The 13,503-nt window shown below is 37.1% G+C and overlaps 1 protein-coding gene across 1 annotated transcript; it reads right to left on the reverse strand.

The window, feature by feature from the left end:
• Nucleotides 1-541: 541 nt before the first annotated feature.
• ctsh (cathepsin H) lies at nucleotides 542-12,409 on the reverse strand. Its single transcript, XM_028822982.2, has 12 exons — nucleotides 12,081-12,409; nucleotides 11,278-11,309; nucleotides 5,622-5,727; nucleotides 5,443-5,513; nucleotides 4,433-4,537; nucleotides 4,208-4,294; nucleotides 4,070-4,125; nucleotides 3,640-3,721; nucleotides 2,753-2,821; nucleotides 2,492-2,598; nucleotides 2,133-2,258; nucleotides 542-747 (listed from the first exon to the last, which is right to left on the reverse strand). Exons 1-12 carry the CDS (start codon nucleotides 12,136-12,138, stop codon nucleotides 672-674), a joined length of 975 nt encoding a protein of 324 aa, XP_028678815.1. The 5' UTR covers nucleotides 12,139-12,409; the 3' UTR covers nucleotides 542-671.
• Between the last annotated feature and the right edge of the window lie 1,094 nt (nucleotides 12,410-13,503).

Below are 13,503 nucleotides of genomic sequence, written 5' to 3' on the forward strand. Positions count from 1 at the left end.
CAAAAGAGGTCTTATTTGTCATTATTAAAATACAGCCATAAAATTATTACAAGAAAAATATTGTTGTGATTTAGTATGAAAATAAATTGTGGGGGGCGGCACGGTGGCGCAGTGGGTCTCGCAGTTAGGAGACCCAGGTTCACTTCCTGGGTCCTACCTGCATGGAGTTTGCATGTTCTCCCCGTGTCTGCGTGGGTTTCCTCTGGGTACTCCGGTTTCCTCCCACAGTCCAAAGACATGCAGGTTAGGTGCATTGGTGATCCTAAATTGTCCCTAGTGTGTGCTTGGTGTGTGGGTGTGTGTGTGTGCGCCCTGCGGTGGGCTGGCGCCCTGCCCAGGGTTTGTTTCTTGCCTTGCACCCTGTGTTGGCTGGGATTCGCTCCAGCAGACCCCCGTGACCCTGTAGTTAGGATATAGCAGGTTGGATAATGGATGGATGGATAAATTGTGGGATTCATTTCATATAACACATAAATGGTAATATGATCATTTGTGCTTTCAGATATCAGGTTAGATTAAATAAACACGTCATGATACATAATTGCAGAAATAACTGTATATTTGAAATAAAAGCAATATGCCAAGATGATTCAAGTAGAAAATAATTGTAATCAACATCACAGCAGTGTTCATCCACTTTGTTAGTACAGTAGTCCACATTTTCTGATTCATCACAGGTGACCGATGGGATAAGAAGAGCATGCTGCCAGTCCACACATGTTCTTCCCTCGTTCAATGTAGAAATACCTGCAAATGTCAATCAGATATGGCTAATAACTTAACAATATATATATGACAGAAGTCTCTTGACACTTCTGGAGCTTAAATTAATTTATTATTCAGTATTTACCTATATACTGTAAATGTAATTTGAACTCTTAATGGTGCATTCCTGGAATGTTTAATTAATAACATGCAGAGTAGCACATTTATTTGTCATAGTCACATGGATTTTTTTGTCTTCAGCTTGCTAGTTGTATGGTTTTGTCCTAGTGAGTAAAGCACTAGACTTTAACCCACAAGGTTGCTGATTCAAAAGTGAAATGTGGAGCCATTTTTAATGTACACGTATGCGAGTTGTAAACAAATATATTCAAATATCTGTTCAGTCTTGGAATGGGGCCTGGGAGGGTATTAATTCACAATAGAAAACCATCAGGTCATGAGGTACTGTAACCTGATCAATGCTGCATGAATGGTTTAGGCCAGGGGTGTGCAAATTCATTCCTGGAGGGCCGCAGTGGCTGCGGGTTTTTGTTCCAACCCAGTTGCTTAATTAGAAAACAATCCTTGCCATTAATTACATTTCATGGCTTGTTAGTGCTTTAACTCTGCTTTGTCAAGTCATTCTCATATCCTAGATTTTTTTTTTCCATTCTAAGGATATCATCCAAATACTTTGAAGTGTAAAACGGATGGGTAATTCTCAATCCTTCACTTTTTTCTCTTCTCTTTCCTTCCAAGTATTTAATTAAACCAAATAGTGCATGATAAATACACATAGGTGTAAAGGGTAACAAGCAAAATGGATAACTGCTGGTTTCTTTTGTCATTTGCATCTTATTGCTAATAAGGAGCAATTAAAAACCAAGAATGCAGCTGTTTAAGACTTAAATAAGCAATAAGGGTTCATAATCTTAACGAGGGAGATAACTAAAATGAAGCAGAAGTGTTTCTAGAGCAATAAGTGCTTCTTATTAAGCAATTGGGTTGGAACAAAAACCTGCAGCCACTGCGGCCCTCCAGGAATGAATTTGCCCACCCCTGGTTTAGGCTGTATGTTTTCCTCTGAACTAAGTTACTTATGTTCCTATGTACCATTAACCTTAATACTTTATAGATGGAAATATAGATGGAAACTTAATGCATCAATAATTTATTATGTGTATCTAAATCAGTATATACATTTTGTATTTTGCACCTTACAAAGTGAGTACTTCCATAATCAAATTCATATTAAGTGAAAAAATGTCCAGAAGTAATATTTCATGACAGACTCTGCTATAAGGTTCTTTACAGTATAAATTAACACAGAAAACGCTTTGAATTCCTACGTTGTGTAGTGTTTATCATAATTAGAGTCTCTTTTTAAAATAGTCATGCAATAGAGTAACAGAGGTAGTCTGGCATACCCATCTATTCCCCATTCTGGGCCCCAGGAATTCTTGACTATCCAGTAGGGAGTTCCATCTTTTGTACCATAGCCCACAGCCAGTACTGCGTGATTTACCTTGTCAGTTGTATTATGGCAGATAGTGCTACAAGATAAAATCAAATCAACAATGTTATGAATTGATGAGTATATTCAGTTTGTATGGTTGAGTATAGCATGATGCTAGAGAATGGCTACTGACACTGACGTTCTGATAGAAAGTCCTGTACATGTCAAAAGAAATTTGAACTTGAACTTTTTAAAGTCTGTCTGGCTTTCATGCCTTCAGCATCCTAACTCCACAAAAAAAAAACTTGCCTCAGGCATACTATCTCCTACCTTGTGTAAATTCCTTCACTGTAATGCATGAAATCTGATGTTACTTCATAGGCCAAGCTAACTGGATTGAGCCGTGCCACAACATCCACCATGCCCATCTCATCATACTGCAGACAGAAAAATACTTTTAAAGCACATTGTGGCACATGATACCATTAGTTTTTCAAGTATGTAATGCCATGACCAAGGTGCAGAGCAGTTAACATGACAGAAACAGCAAAATATATCTTGGAACTGATTACTATGGGTTAAAATACTCACTTTTGTTATATTAATAACTTCTTTCACAAAGGCAGAAGCCATGTCTGGTCTGAACTTACATTTGCCTTCCTGTGGAAATCAAACAGACAAATGAGCTTAGCCTAACTTGCCAAATGTGTCATGCCATTTAGCCTAAACATTTTTTTAGATTATTTTATACTGTATACAGTGGGAGCGGCACGGTGGCGCAGTGGGTAGCGCTGCTGCCTCGCAGTTGGGAGACCTGGGGACCTGGGTTCGCTTCCCGGGTCCTCCCTGCATGGAGTTTGCATGTTCTCCCCGTGTCTGCGTGGGTTCCCTCCGGGCGCTCCGGTTTCCTCCCACAGTCCAAAGACATGCAGGTTAGGTGGATTGGCGATTCTAAATTGACCCTAGTGTGTGCTTGGTGTGTTTGTGTGTGTCCTGTGGTGGGTTGGCACCCTGCCCGGGATTGGTTCCTGCCTTGTGCCCTGTGTTGGCTGGGATTGGCTCCAGCAGACTCCCGTGACCCTGTGTTCGGATTCAGCGGGTTGGAAAATGGATGGATGGATGTATACTGTATACAGTATAAAATAAAACATTCTGTTTCACCAGATCCCCCTCTGAATGCATGGCTATTTGAGTTGTGCATGCTCTGTAACTAGAGTCATTGCTGCTTACACATTTGCTTCAGCTTCATTTTTTAATATAACTAAATGAGAACTGACACTAAGCAAGTTGGCACAGACAGCAGTAGTGTACTGACACATTAGAAAACAAATTGCGACTGCTAGGCATATATAGAGTCTAAGAGAATTTGGTTATATTTTGCATGATTGATGACTTCACGGTAATAAAAGTTTTTCCTTTAGTCAGATTGTAGTGACATCCTTGTGCAAGTAATGTTATAGCCACTAGAAAGGACCTACCTGTGCAGTATAGGGATATCCATTCTCAGTCATAAGACCCTTATTGTACAAGATATACTCAAAGGCTTGGCTTGGTAATCCACTGCAAACAAGATTACAAATTATTAACTCAAAAGATCTGGTAAATGCAGTATGATAACTGTTAAAGCCATTTAATATGACAGAGTAAATCAAAATGACCCTTAAAGTTGGACTTAACTATATAGCACCCATTTTGAGCTAAGGACAGAAATTAATAATTGTCAACCTCAGACAAAATGGTTTCACCCCATGTGTAACAGCTGACAGGTTTTGGTTAATTTCAGTTTTGAAATTAACATAGAGTCTTGTATTGAAGACCACATACACACTGGACTGCACATTTTAGTACAAGTAACTGCATTAGACCCCCTTCTGAATCAGTCTACGAGATGCTATAGTTTTTACTCACCCATTGCAGCCATGGTTATTAAAATTTTGAGCACAATCAACCAGCTGCTGTTCAGACTGAGAATAACAAAAACAGAGCCACATTATACACCACAAAGTCTAACAGTATAGCAAACCTAAAATCAAAAAGAAGCTTTACCAGAAAGAGCAGTTTCCCTGTTGCTATGGCAATTGCAGACTCCAGGCATCCAGTTGTTGAGAATGTCCAACAACTTCCGCATGATCCCTGAAAACAGAGTGATAAACAAATTAAGGCTCAAAGTTGACCGAAGTTCAGCAATTTGAAAGACATTTTCATTTTCCCATACCAAATGGCTGAATAATGCCTTGTTGTCCTTTACACGTCTCTGTTTTTGATTCTTACCTGGTTCTTGACAGGGGTGACATAGTTTCCATTTTTTCTCCAGTCCACAAAATCTGGATAAGGACCATTTTTACTTATGTGACCACCCTTGGTCGCGGAGCAGTTCTACATAAGAAAATTGGAAAAATAACTTGGGAGAATCCAGAAATCATTTTACTTCAAAGTAGAACAAGTGCAACGTTAGTCCGATTTACAGTATTTAGAATTTAGTAACGTCAGCTCCATCAGCACTTTTATACTTTATAACTATCATACCAGTGAGCCCAAATTGGAGTATGCTGGCTTGAGAGTTTTATAATGTGCTATCAAATTTATATATATATATATATATATATATATATATGTATTTATGTACAATGCTGCAAAAAATGTAAAACGAGTTGGTAAATTAAGTTGTGCATTCATCGTGGCACGGTGGCGCAGTGGTAACGCTGCTGCCTCGCAGTTAGGAGACCCGGGTTTGCTTCCCGGGTCCTCCCTGCGTGGAGTTTGCATGTTCTCCCCGTGTCTGCGTGGGTTTCCTCTGGGCGCTCCGGTTTCCTCCCACAGTCCAAAGCCATGCAGGTTAGGTGGATTGGCGATTCTAAATTGGCTCTAGTGTGTGCTTGGTGTGTGGGTGTGTTTGTGTGTGTCCTGTGGTGGGTTGGCACCCCGCCCAGGATTGTTTCCTGCCTTGTGCCCTGTGTTGGCTGGGATTGGCTCCAGCAGACCCCCGTGACCCTGTGTTTGGATTCAGCGGATTAGAAAATGGATGGATGGATTCATCATACATTTACTGAACCTGCTTAATCGTATTTTATAGTTGCAACAAGCTGTAGCCTACCCGTGCAGGACTGGGTACAAAGCAGAAACCAGCATTAGAGAGGAAGTCATTTGGATTAGCTTGGCCAGCAAAAACAATCACGAATGGACATTAGAAAATGCTTGAGGTCTCTTTAGCTTCCAGCTACAAGAGACAGAGGGAACCATTGACATCTATATCTACTAAGAATAATAAGAACCAGTTTTACCTGTGGCTCTTTCCAGAGGTACAGCTTTTTAAATTCAGCAAATGATAGGTCAGAAAACTGATTGAGGTCCACTACAACAAAAAATATACATTGTAAAATCAGGCTGTCATATGAAGAAGTAATTTTTCAGTTAAAAAATGGTTTTGTGCAGTACTTAGTTATTAGAATAATAAAAATACTTCTGAATGAATGATTTCCTGCATTGTGTTGGTCAATTCTTTCTTTATTATCAATAAATGTCTTCAGTCTGTGATGATATTCCACTGAATCATATTGTTTGTTGTACTAAAAAGTTGAAAAAGAAAAACAAAAAGTTAGAAAAACACACAAAAAACAAACACTTCAGTCTTTTACAAGCTTCAAAAATTCTGTAAATGTTATACAACATACTTTATAAAGGTGTCTGCAGTCAGCAGTATATTCTTGATCATTTGTAAGTCACTGGAAGAACATATGATTGTGCTTGTTTACACTAAGTAATTACATACCCTTTTAAAAGGAAATGCACTGCAATAATGATAATCATGCACTTCTACATTAGATGAGCCAGGGCTAAAAAGTCACAATGATAAATTGGAATACAGTTACACTGACCTTTGTACTGATTTATAGAATAACATAACACATGAGATGAGGCATATCACATACAAAGTGCACACAAATACACATTTAATCACAGGGGCTTTTCTCCCTGAATTGCTTCACATGCCATAATTAGTGGAACTTTTCTACTAATGACCGATTGCCTCAATATTTTTCTTGAAGTTTTTTTTTTTTATTTAATGCATTTGGCACAAAGAAACATATTTCAAGCAATAGTGTTGTGAAGTAATGGTTTAAGTGTTGAACTGCAGGCCTCAAGATTCTTATACCATCCATGCGACCCTTGATGTTTAAGTGATTTAGATAAAGGCATCAGGAAAATAAAATGTAAAGAATAATATTAGGTATATGTGTTCTTTCTAATATCGTTTTTTGCTTACGGTTATGATGAGCAAATTGTCTAAGAATTAATTAACTAATTCAGGGTCACAGAGGCTGGTGACTATCTCAGAAACACCATCCAAAGCAGGAAGCAGTGCAGGTTAATGCATCAGTCCATCACAGGGACCACTCACATGCATTCACCCACTTACGATCAATTTAGAATCACCAATCACCTTTAATAACATGTCTTTGGACATGTGGGAGGAAATCCTATCTACATACAGGGATAACAGAAAAACTCCACAGATTAATAGTAGCCAAGTAATTTGAATTGCTGCATTACTATGACAACTTTAGGTTATTCAAATAAGTCAAAGATGTAATAAGCTAAAAGTTAAATGATAAATAACAAAAAAGTTAATGTATTGCCTTTGCATTCTCATATGTTTGGAGATGTGTGCATTCCCAGTGTCACTTCACTGTATTCAAAGTACAGTAGAATTATAAGTTGTAAAATGTTCTCAAATCAAGAGTCTTAATTTATTAATTTCATGTGAATAGAAGTTAATGAATGGATTTATCCTAGAACAAAGTTTCAGTGGAAGAAGACCTTGATATTAATATAGACAAGCTACAAAGTGCAGTGGCAGGAGAGACCTATGCAATACCCTAAATATCTGGCTGAGGCCTGTTTGACAGCAATAATATGCTGCTGACTTGAAAGACTTGAGAGTTCTTGTGATCAGACTGAAACAGCAGAATGCAGTAAGTAGAAATAATAGGATGGAACTAAAACAAATGTATTTTGGAATTAGATTGAGGTATAAACTTTGCACAACTGGAACAGATGCTATATGACACAAACAAATTGCCTTATTACACTGGAAATCGTTAATACATTAATGTAGGATAAACTAACAGACTCGGAAAGCTAGGTGCTTGAAGACAGGAGAATCCTGCAAAATTCATGTTGGAATTCTTCACTAAAATTCTTGAAGATGTCATTAGAGAAGAACTATAGTAGAAGGACCACATCACACTCCTCAAGAAGTTTTACTGTCTAGTTGGTTGAATTCAAGGTTAGAGAAAATGCGCTTTGCTAGGGTGGAAAATGGCAATCTTCTGCAATGGAAATCAGATCAGTATTTTTCCCGATTACAGTCCTGAAGCCATGGAAAGAAAAGCAGTGCATATTGGCATCAAGCAGCTGATAGTGTCTTTATGAAATCTATTATGGATTAATTTACCCAGTACTTTAATGGGTTGCATCTTTGTTTTTGTTGTGCCTATGTCAGAAGATGGGACTTTGTGATGCTGGATCATATCCTTGCTTGGGTAGGCAACAATGGATGGGGTGGCAGGGAAGTAGGGAGGAACTATTTTCCATGACTTTCTTTGATAACTTCATAGCTTTTTCAAGATATTACTTATAGGTTGCAGGGTCCAGCTCCTGAAAATTTTAAACAGTTGATAGCAAGCTTGATAAAATATACAAAGTCGTAAAACCAACAAATATATATGGTATGATGCCATATGAACTCATAAAAAGTTTTTCATGGGATATTTGCAGCTTCCTTTTTTGAAACTGAATCAATTAACACATTTTTAAGATGGAATGTCAAATGCCTCAATCACGTATTGAAAAGGAAAGAGTACTTATATCTTAATTATCTGAATTTAGGCTTAGCTTTTTTGCAGATGACAAACCAAAATATTAAAGATAACAGAAGTATACTCAGCTGTAATTATGGCAAAACAATCAAGGGTGGGAATACCAATTCATAAAATGAGGATTGCAATTCAGAATTCAATTCCTATTCATGCCCTCAGCAGTAATTTTTATCTTATGTGGATGCTATAGTCTACCAGTTGCAGGACTCAATGAAACCAAATTAATCCTGACTAAAATGTACAAACCCAACTGGGATTATATGTAATTTATAGTTAACGTTCCCTTGATTTCCAGCATGCAGGGCCTCAAACTTATAATGACAAGAGGTTTTAACTGTGTATTAAGCAATGATTTAGATATCTCATCCTTAGTTACAATGTCTTACAGTTTATCAAAGATTATCAGCTCTCAGACTCATTGTGGTTTTCTACTCATACTCTTGAAAACATTCTCTTTTCTCACCTGTGCATTATATTTCCTCTGTCAAATCACAGAATTATGAATCCATTGTTATTTCTGATCAATTACCACTCATTTTGCAACTTAGAATACCAAATATTGCAAATAAAACTAGTAAATAAATTTATCTCCACATAAACTGATGTTTTTGTGGAAACTAATTTATCACTGAAGATATCAATTTGAACTTTCTGACAAACATATACATCATATGTGAAAATGCAGATTATTTCTTATATTTCAAATTGAAATAAACTATAAACTCAGTGATGTCTCTAAAATTGGTAATGAGTATGCAAGTGCCACCACAGAGCGCTACAAAAAACATAGATATTACAAACAGAATTTTGTATATTGACCACAAGAGAAACACAGCAATTATTTATGTAGCATTATCCTTACTATGAACATAGAGAAAATAAGTAATAAGATGCATATCCAAAAATTCATAAGAAGGAAGCTCAGAATGCAGAATCTAAAAAGTAATTGGAGCTAAAATCAGTTACCGTATAGTATTACTTAATTACAATACTTACTTTCTATAATGCTCTATACATTAGAATGCATTGAAATTGAAAATTTAACTAGGGATATTTTTTTCTTGAATAAAAGGTATCTCTTTTTACAGATCATATACAATTATATATTATTTGATCCATACTCATCACAATCATAAGTGCCAAATATATTACAGAAGGTCTATAAAATCTCAGGGTTCAAGATTAATTTGAATGAGTATATTATTTCTGGTGAACAGGATTTTGCATGTCATCTTAAGTCTGATCATACTTCACCTTTCATTAGCTGGAACAAATAACATTGTTAAAGTAAATATATTGACAAATTCTTCTTTAAAAATTGAATACAAGTGTTACTATGTTTATTTGAAGCACAAAGAGGCAAACTGGTTAGGAAAAGGATCTGAGGTCTAAAGCAGAGGAAGGTATAGCACTACCTAGTTTCCACATCTGTTGCCAAGTTGTTATACATTATAAAAATATGGATTCCATCGGGGAAAAAAGAAACCTCTAAAGGTTTGGGTTTCCATGAAGAGGAACAACTCATTCCTGTGTGCTTTGTTCCAGCAATTACTATTTAATATCAACAAAGCAGAAATCTATTGGCTCAACATTTACTGACCACTGGGCACCAATGCAGGAGACAAGTTAAGGACATATTACTGTTAATCATGGCCTTCATGTATTCCTGACATCCTAAAACTACATAATTTATAACATGTACAAGGCAGCTTGGTATTGGGACATTTAGAGATTGGTATATTAGTAATGTGTAAGTAATCCTTAAATCAATTTTACTTCAAATACAATCTTTTATTAACACATTTCTTTTACTGTAAGCAAGTTAGAGATTTTGCTAAAAGAAACTGGTTAAATCTTTCTTCAGTTTGTGCCGCTTAGACTACATTATCTCCACAGACAATCCAAAATATCTCCAAATCTACCACTGTCTTCAGATGAGGGCACCCAGAGATGATCTGAGAGCAATCCTTTTAATTAGAACTTCAAATAATAATGAAAAAAACACTCTTAATCAGTTTCTGCAACAGATGGTCTAATTTAGCTCAAACTTGTGCATCATGCACCTTTATCTCAAGTTACATTATTCAAACTGTACCTTGCTCAAGACTCAAATTGTGAACAATACTGTCAGCCACCAGCCTCTGTGTAAGGAACTTATTGAAATAAAACATTTGCGTCCCTTTCAGACAGTTTTGTACACACCCAAACTCTCTAACAGCACTATCTGGAGTAATACACTGTGGGATTTCTCTTCACAAGGAACAATCTGTTGTTTCAACTAAAAACCATATTGCTAAAATGTCTACTAAAGATGCTCAATTGTAAGAGTTTTACCCCATCTACCATAACATATTGGAAAAAGGATGTCTTATTTAAAATTGGAAAAAAAATAAAACTTGCATTACAAAAAAAATGTTCAAAACCTCTGTAGAATGTAACATTTACTAACGCTGTTATTTATAAAGCATGGTGAACCTCTGCAACCTTGGGAATGCTTCAGTATGGGTGACTGGTTCTTCTTCTCCCTCTTTCGGCTTCTCCTGTTAGGGATTGCTACAGCGGATCATCTTGTTCCAGATCTTCCTGTCCTCTGCCTCTTGCTCTGTTACACCCATCACCTGTATGCATGTCTTCTCTCACCACATCCATAAACCGTCTCTTAGGCTTTCCTCTTTTCCTCTTGCCTTGCAGCTCTATCCTTAGCATTCGTTTCCCAATATACCCAGCATCTCTCCCCTGTACAGGTCCAAACCAACGCAATCTGGCCTCTCTGACTTTGTCTGTAAATCCCAACCTGAGCTGAGTATGGGTGACTAGTTACTTCCCATTAAATCCCTTGATCCCCTGGATGGGTGGGATGATAGGTATTTGATATGTGCTGAATCCACTGTATGGCTGATTTCACTCATTGTGATTCAATTCACTAGACACAATAAAAATCTATACAGTACTGTATATAAAAAAACAATAATTAAGTGTGAGCCTCTACATTGTTTTAGGCATGTCGCAAACAACTCATTATTCATATTACTCATGTGCTTAACCATGCATTCAGCAGGCAAATGTCGAGTGTGAAAGTCCCTTTCAGTGTTCGATGGCGACTTCTTTTTAAAATAAACATAATACATGTCACCTTCCTTATTGCCATAATCTCGAAACAGTACCAACTCCAAGCAGTAATTCCGCTGTTATGGTTCAAGGGTTATTTTTGGACAAGGCGGCGAAAAGTTGCTTTACCTGCGACATCCATATTTTGAATTTATGTTCGTCTAAAAAAAAAAGAAAAGAAAAAAGTTTCAGATCTCCATTATGTATTTTGCCCTTGGTGATCTACCTCGTGCCTGCTGCACCCTCCACATACACTTAGACCGATAGTCGTGCAACTAGTGATACACTAATAATAATTTTATCGCATGCCTATAAAGAACAGTCTAAAGTCCAAGATTCTTGGTTGTTTCGCAATATACAGATATGATTTACCAACCAACTGGAAAAAAATGTTTTCAAGAAAAGGGAACTGAAAACTCGAAACTGACTCCAAACAAATACAATTGTGAAGTTTAACCGACAGTCTCTTTATTTTATTTCAAGATAAAATCGTAACAATAAATAGACATTCGGGGCACGATTGATGGCATTCCAACATTTCAAAAGTAAAACAGCTGTAAGCATAAAACAGAACGTTTGTCACAATGGATCGTGCAGGCAGCAGGAGTATAATTGAGAAACTGCGGCCAAACAGACCAGGTGCCGCTTCTCAGAAAAGCTAGCACTACCAAGACTAATAAGTAACCTTTCAATACCTTGTAATCTTGTTGCTCATGGATGAATTACTTTACAGAAGTGAAATAACACTAGCTTCTTTTTTTTTCTTCGATCCCTATAAACATCTATGCATAATTTCTTCAATTGTCCCCCCTGCATCTGCTGGAACCCTAGCAATTCTATCCATAGAAGTTACTTTACTCATCTTGTATTTCTCTTGTGGAAAGCCGACGCGTCCGAGGTGCAGAGCCCCCTATATTCGACCAGATTGGTACCTGCATGAGGAGAGGCTGACGATAGACTGAGTGACAGAAGCACAACGAGCGTCTTCATCACGGGAGTCTGACGAGTCGAGCGGTGCAAGTTACAAGCAAACAGGCTCTCTCAGTCACATGAGTAGGCGCTCCAGGCCGGCAACTGGCACGCAGCAAGACTTCCCGATTCCAGTTTGCTTTCGCTTTCCTTTCACCAGTGAAGCGAGTAAAGATGCTCAAAACATGTTTTTTAAAAAACAGAAAAATTCTGCCAAGTTATAGAAAGCAATCTGTCAATTGCGAATGCTTTACAACTGAGTAAATCAAACCCCCTTTTTCATCATAATTTTGCTGTATTCTTTCTTCAGAAGGACGTGATTTCTGCTTGTGCTTGGTAAACAGCGCTCTTGTGTGGTTCTTAACAGACAATGTACAAGGTCTACATTTTTCATTTCCAGGCCAATACATAATGGGCCCAAAGCCATGGCAAGGAAAAACAAAAAATGTTAAGGAATGTGCAGTAATTTAATCAATTGCTTAATTACAGTATGTGCTGATGGCGTTACAAGCTTATGTTTGTTGTTCTCAGCATTATTATAAATTAAAATTAAAAATGCTTCCAACTTGTCCACTCTACAATTTAGACAAGCGCCAAAACAATGGACTGTTTTAACAAGCCAGAGGGATTTTACATTGTGAGTAAATAAAGAACAATAATGTCTTCTGTAAGTGGTGTTTTGGTCTGCTTTTATAGGATATCCACTGAAAGTATGCATTCAGGACTGTGCAGATTTCTGGTACTTTTTAAATTTTCTCTAATGATCAGCATATTGAATTATTTATACTGCATTCTCACAAGCTTGCTATATATCATAGATTTTGACTGTTGTCTTAAGGAAGGATCATTTAAATGGTTCTACTGAGGACATTTTTATTCATAATACATTTACTTAGTCACTTGTACTATTGACTGCATAAGAGTTTAGTTGGATTGAAAATTCATAGACATTTCAATTATCAAGACTGCAAAAAAAAGCCTGGCATAATAAGTACTCATCATATTAGTTTGTGGGGAAACTTTTGTACATGCCTCAAATGGAATGAGCTGGCTAGAAAGTAGTGACCAACTTGCTGTCAGGAGCTTGATCAGTGACTTAAGTAGGGAGAGCCTTCTTTTGGCTCAGCTGTCATTTGATTTCCCCATTCCACATGTAGTGCAGACCTGAGTTTGTGTCACGGTGATTAGGCATGTACTTTAAAGAGAGCAACAAAAGCAAAGAGAACTAGGATACACTTAGTTGCTGAATCCATTCTTTGTTTAAATGTGATGTCTTGTAGGAAATAGTAAAGATTGAAAGTGTCATCTTATTTTAAAACTCCTTTACTTACATACATTAAAGAATTCTGTAATGATTCAATAAACATAGGGTTGAAAGTCTTAAGC

This window comes from Erpetoichthys calabaricus, chromosome 17 (genome assembly GCF_900747795.2).
Source record: "Erpetoichthys calabaricus chromosome 17, fErpCal1.3, whole genome shotgun sequence".
NCBI classification, from domain to species: Eukaryota; Metazoa; Chordata; class Cladistia; order Polypteriformes; family Polypteridae; genus Erpetoichthys; species Erpetoichthys calabaricus.

Excerpts from the sequence above, each read along its gene's own strand:
- ctsh (XM_028822982.2), bottom strand. The coding sequence starts at position 12,138 with ATGAAGACGCTCGTTGTGCTTCTGTCACTCAGTCTATCGTCAGCCTCT. Across the intron at positions 5,728-11,277 it reads TCAAAATATGGATGTCGCAG|TACAACAAACAATATGATTC; the intron begins GTAAAGCAACTT and ends TCAACTTTTTAG. Across the intron at positions 4,538-5,442 it reads ACCTCTGGAAAGAGCCACAG|AACTGCTCCGCGACCAAGGG; the intron begins GTAAAACTGGTT and ends TTTCTTATGTAG.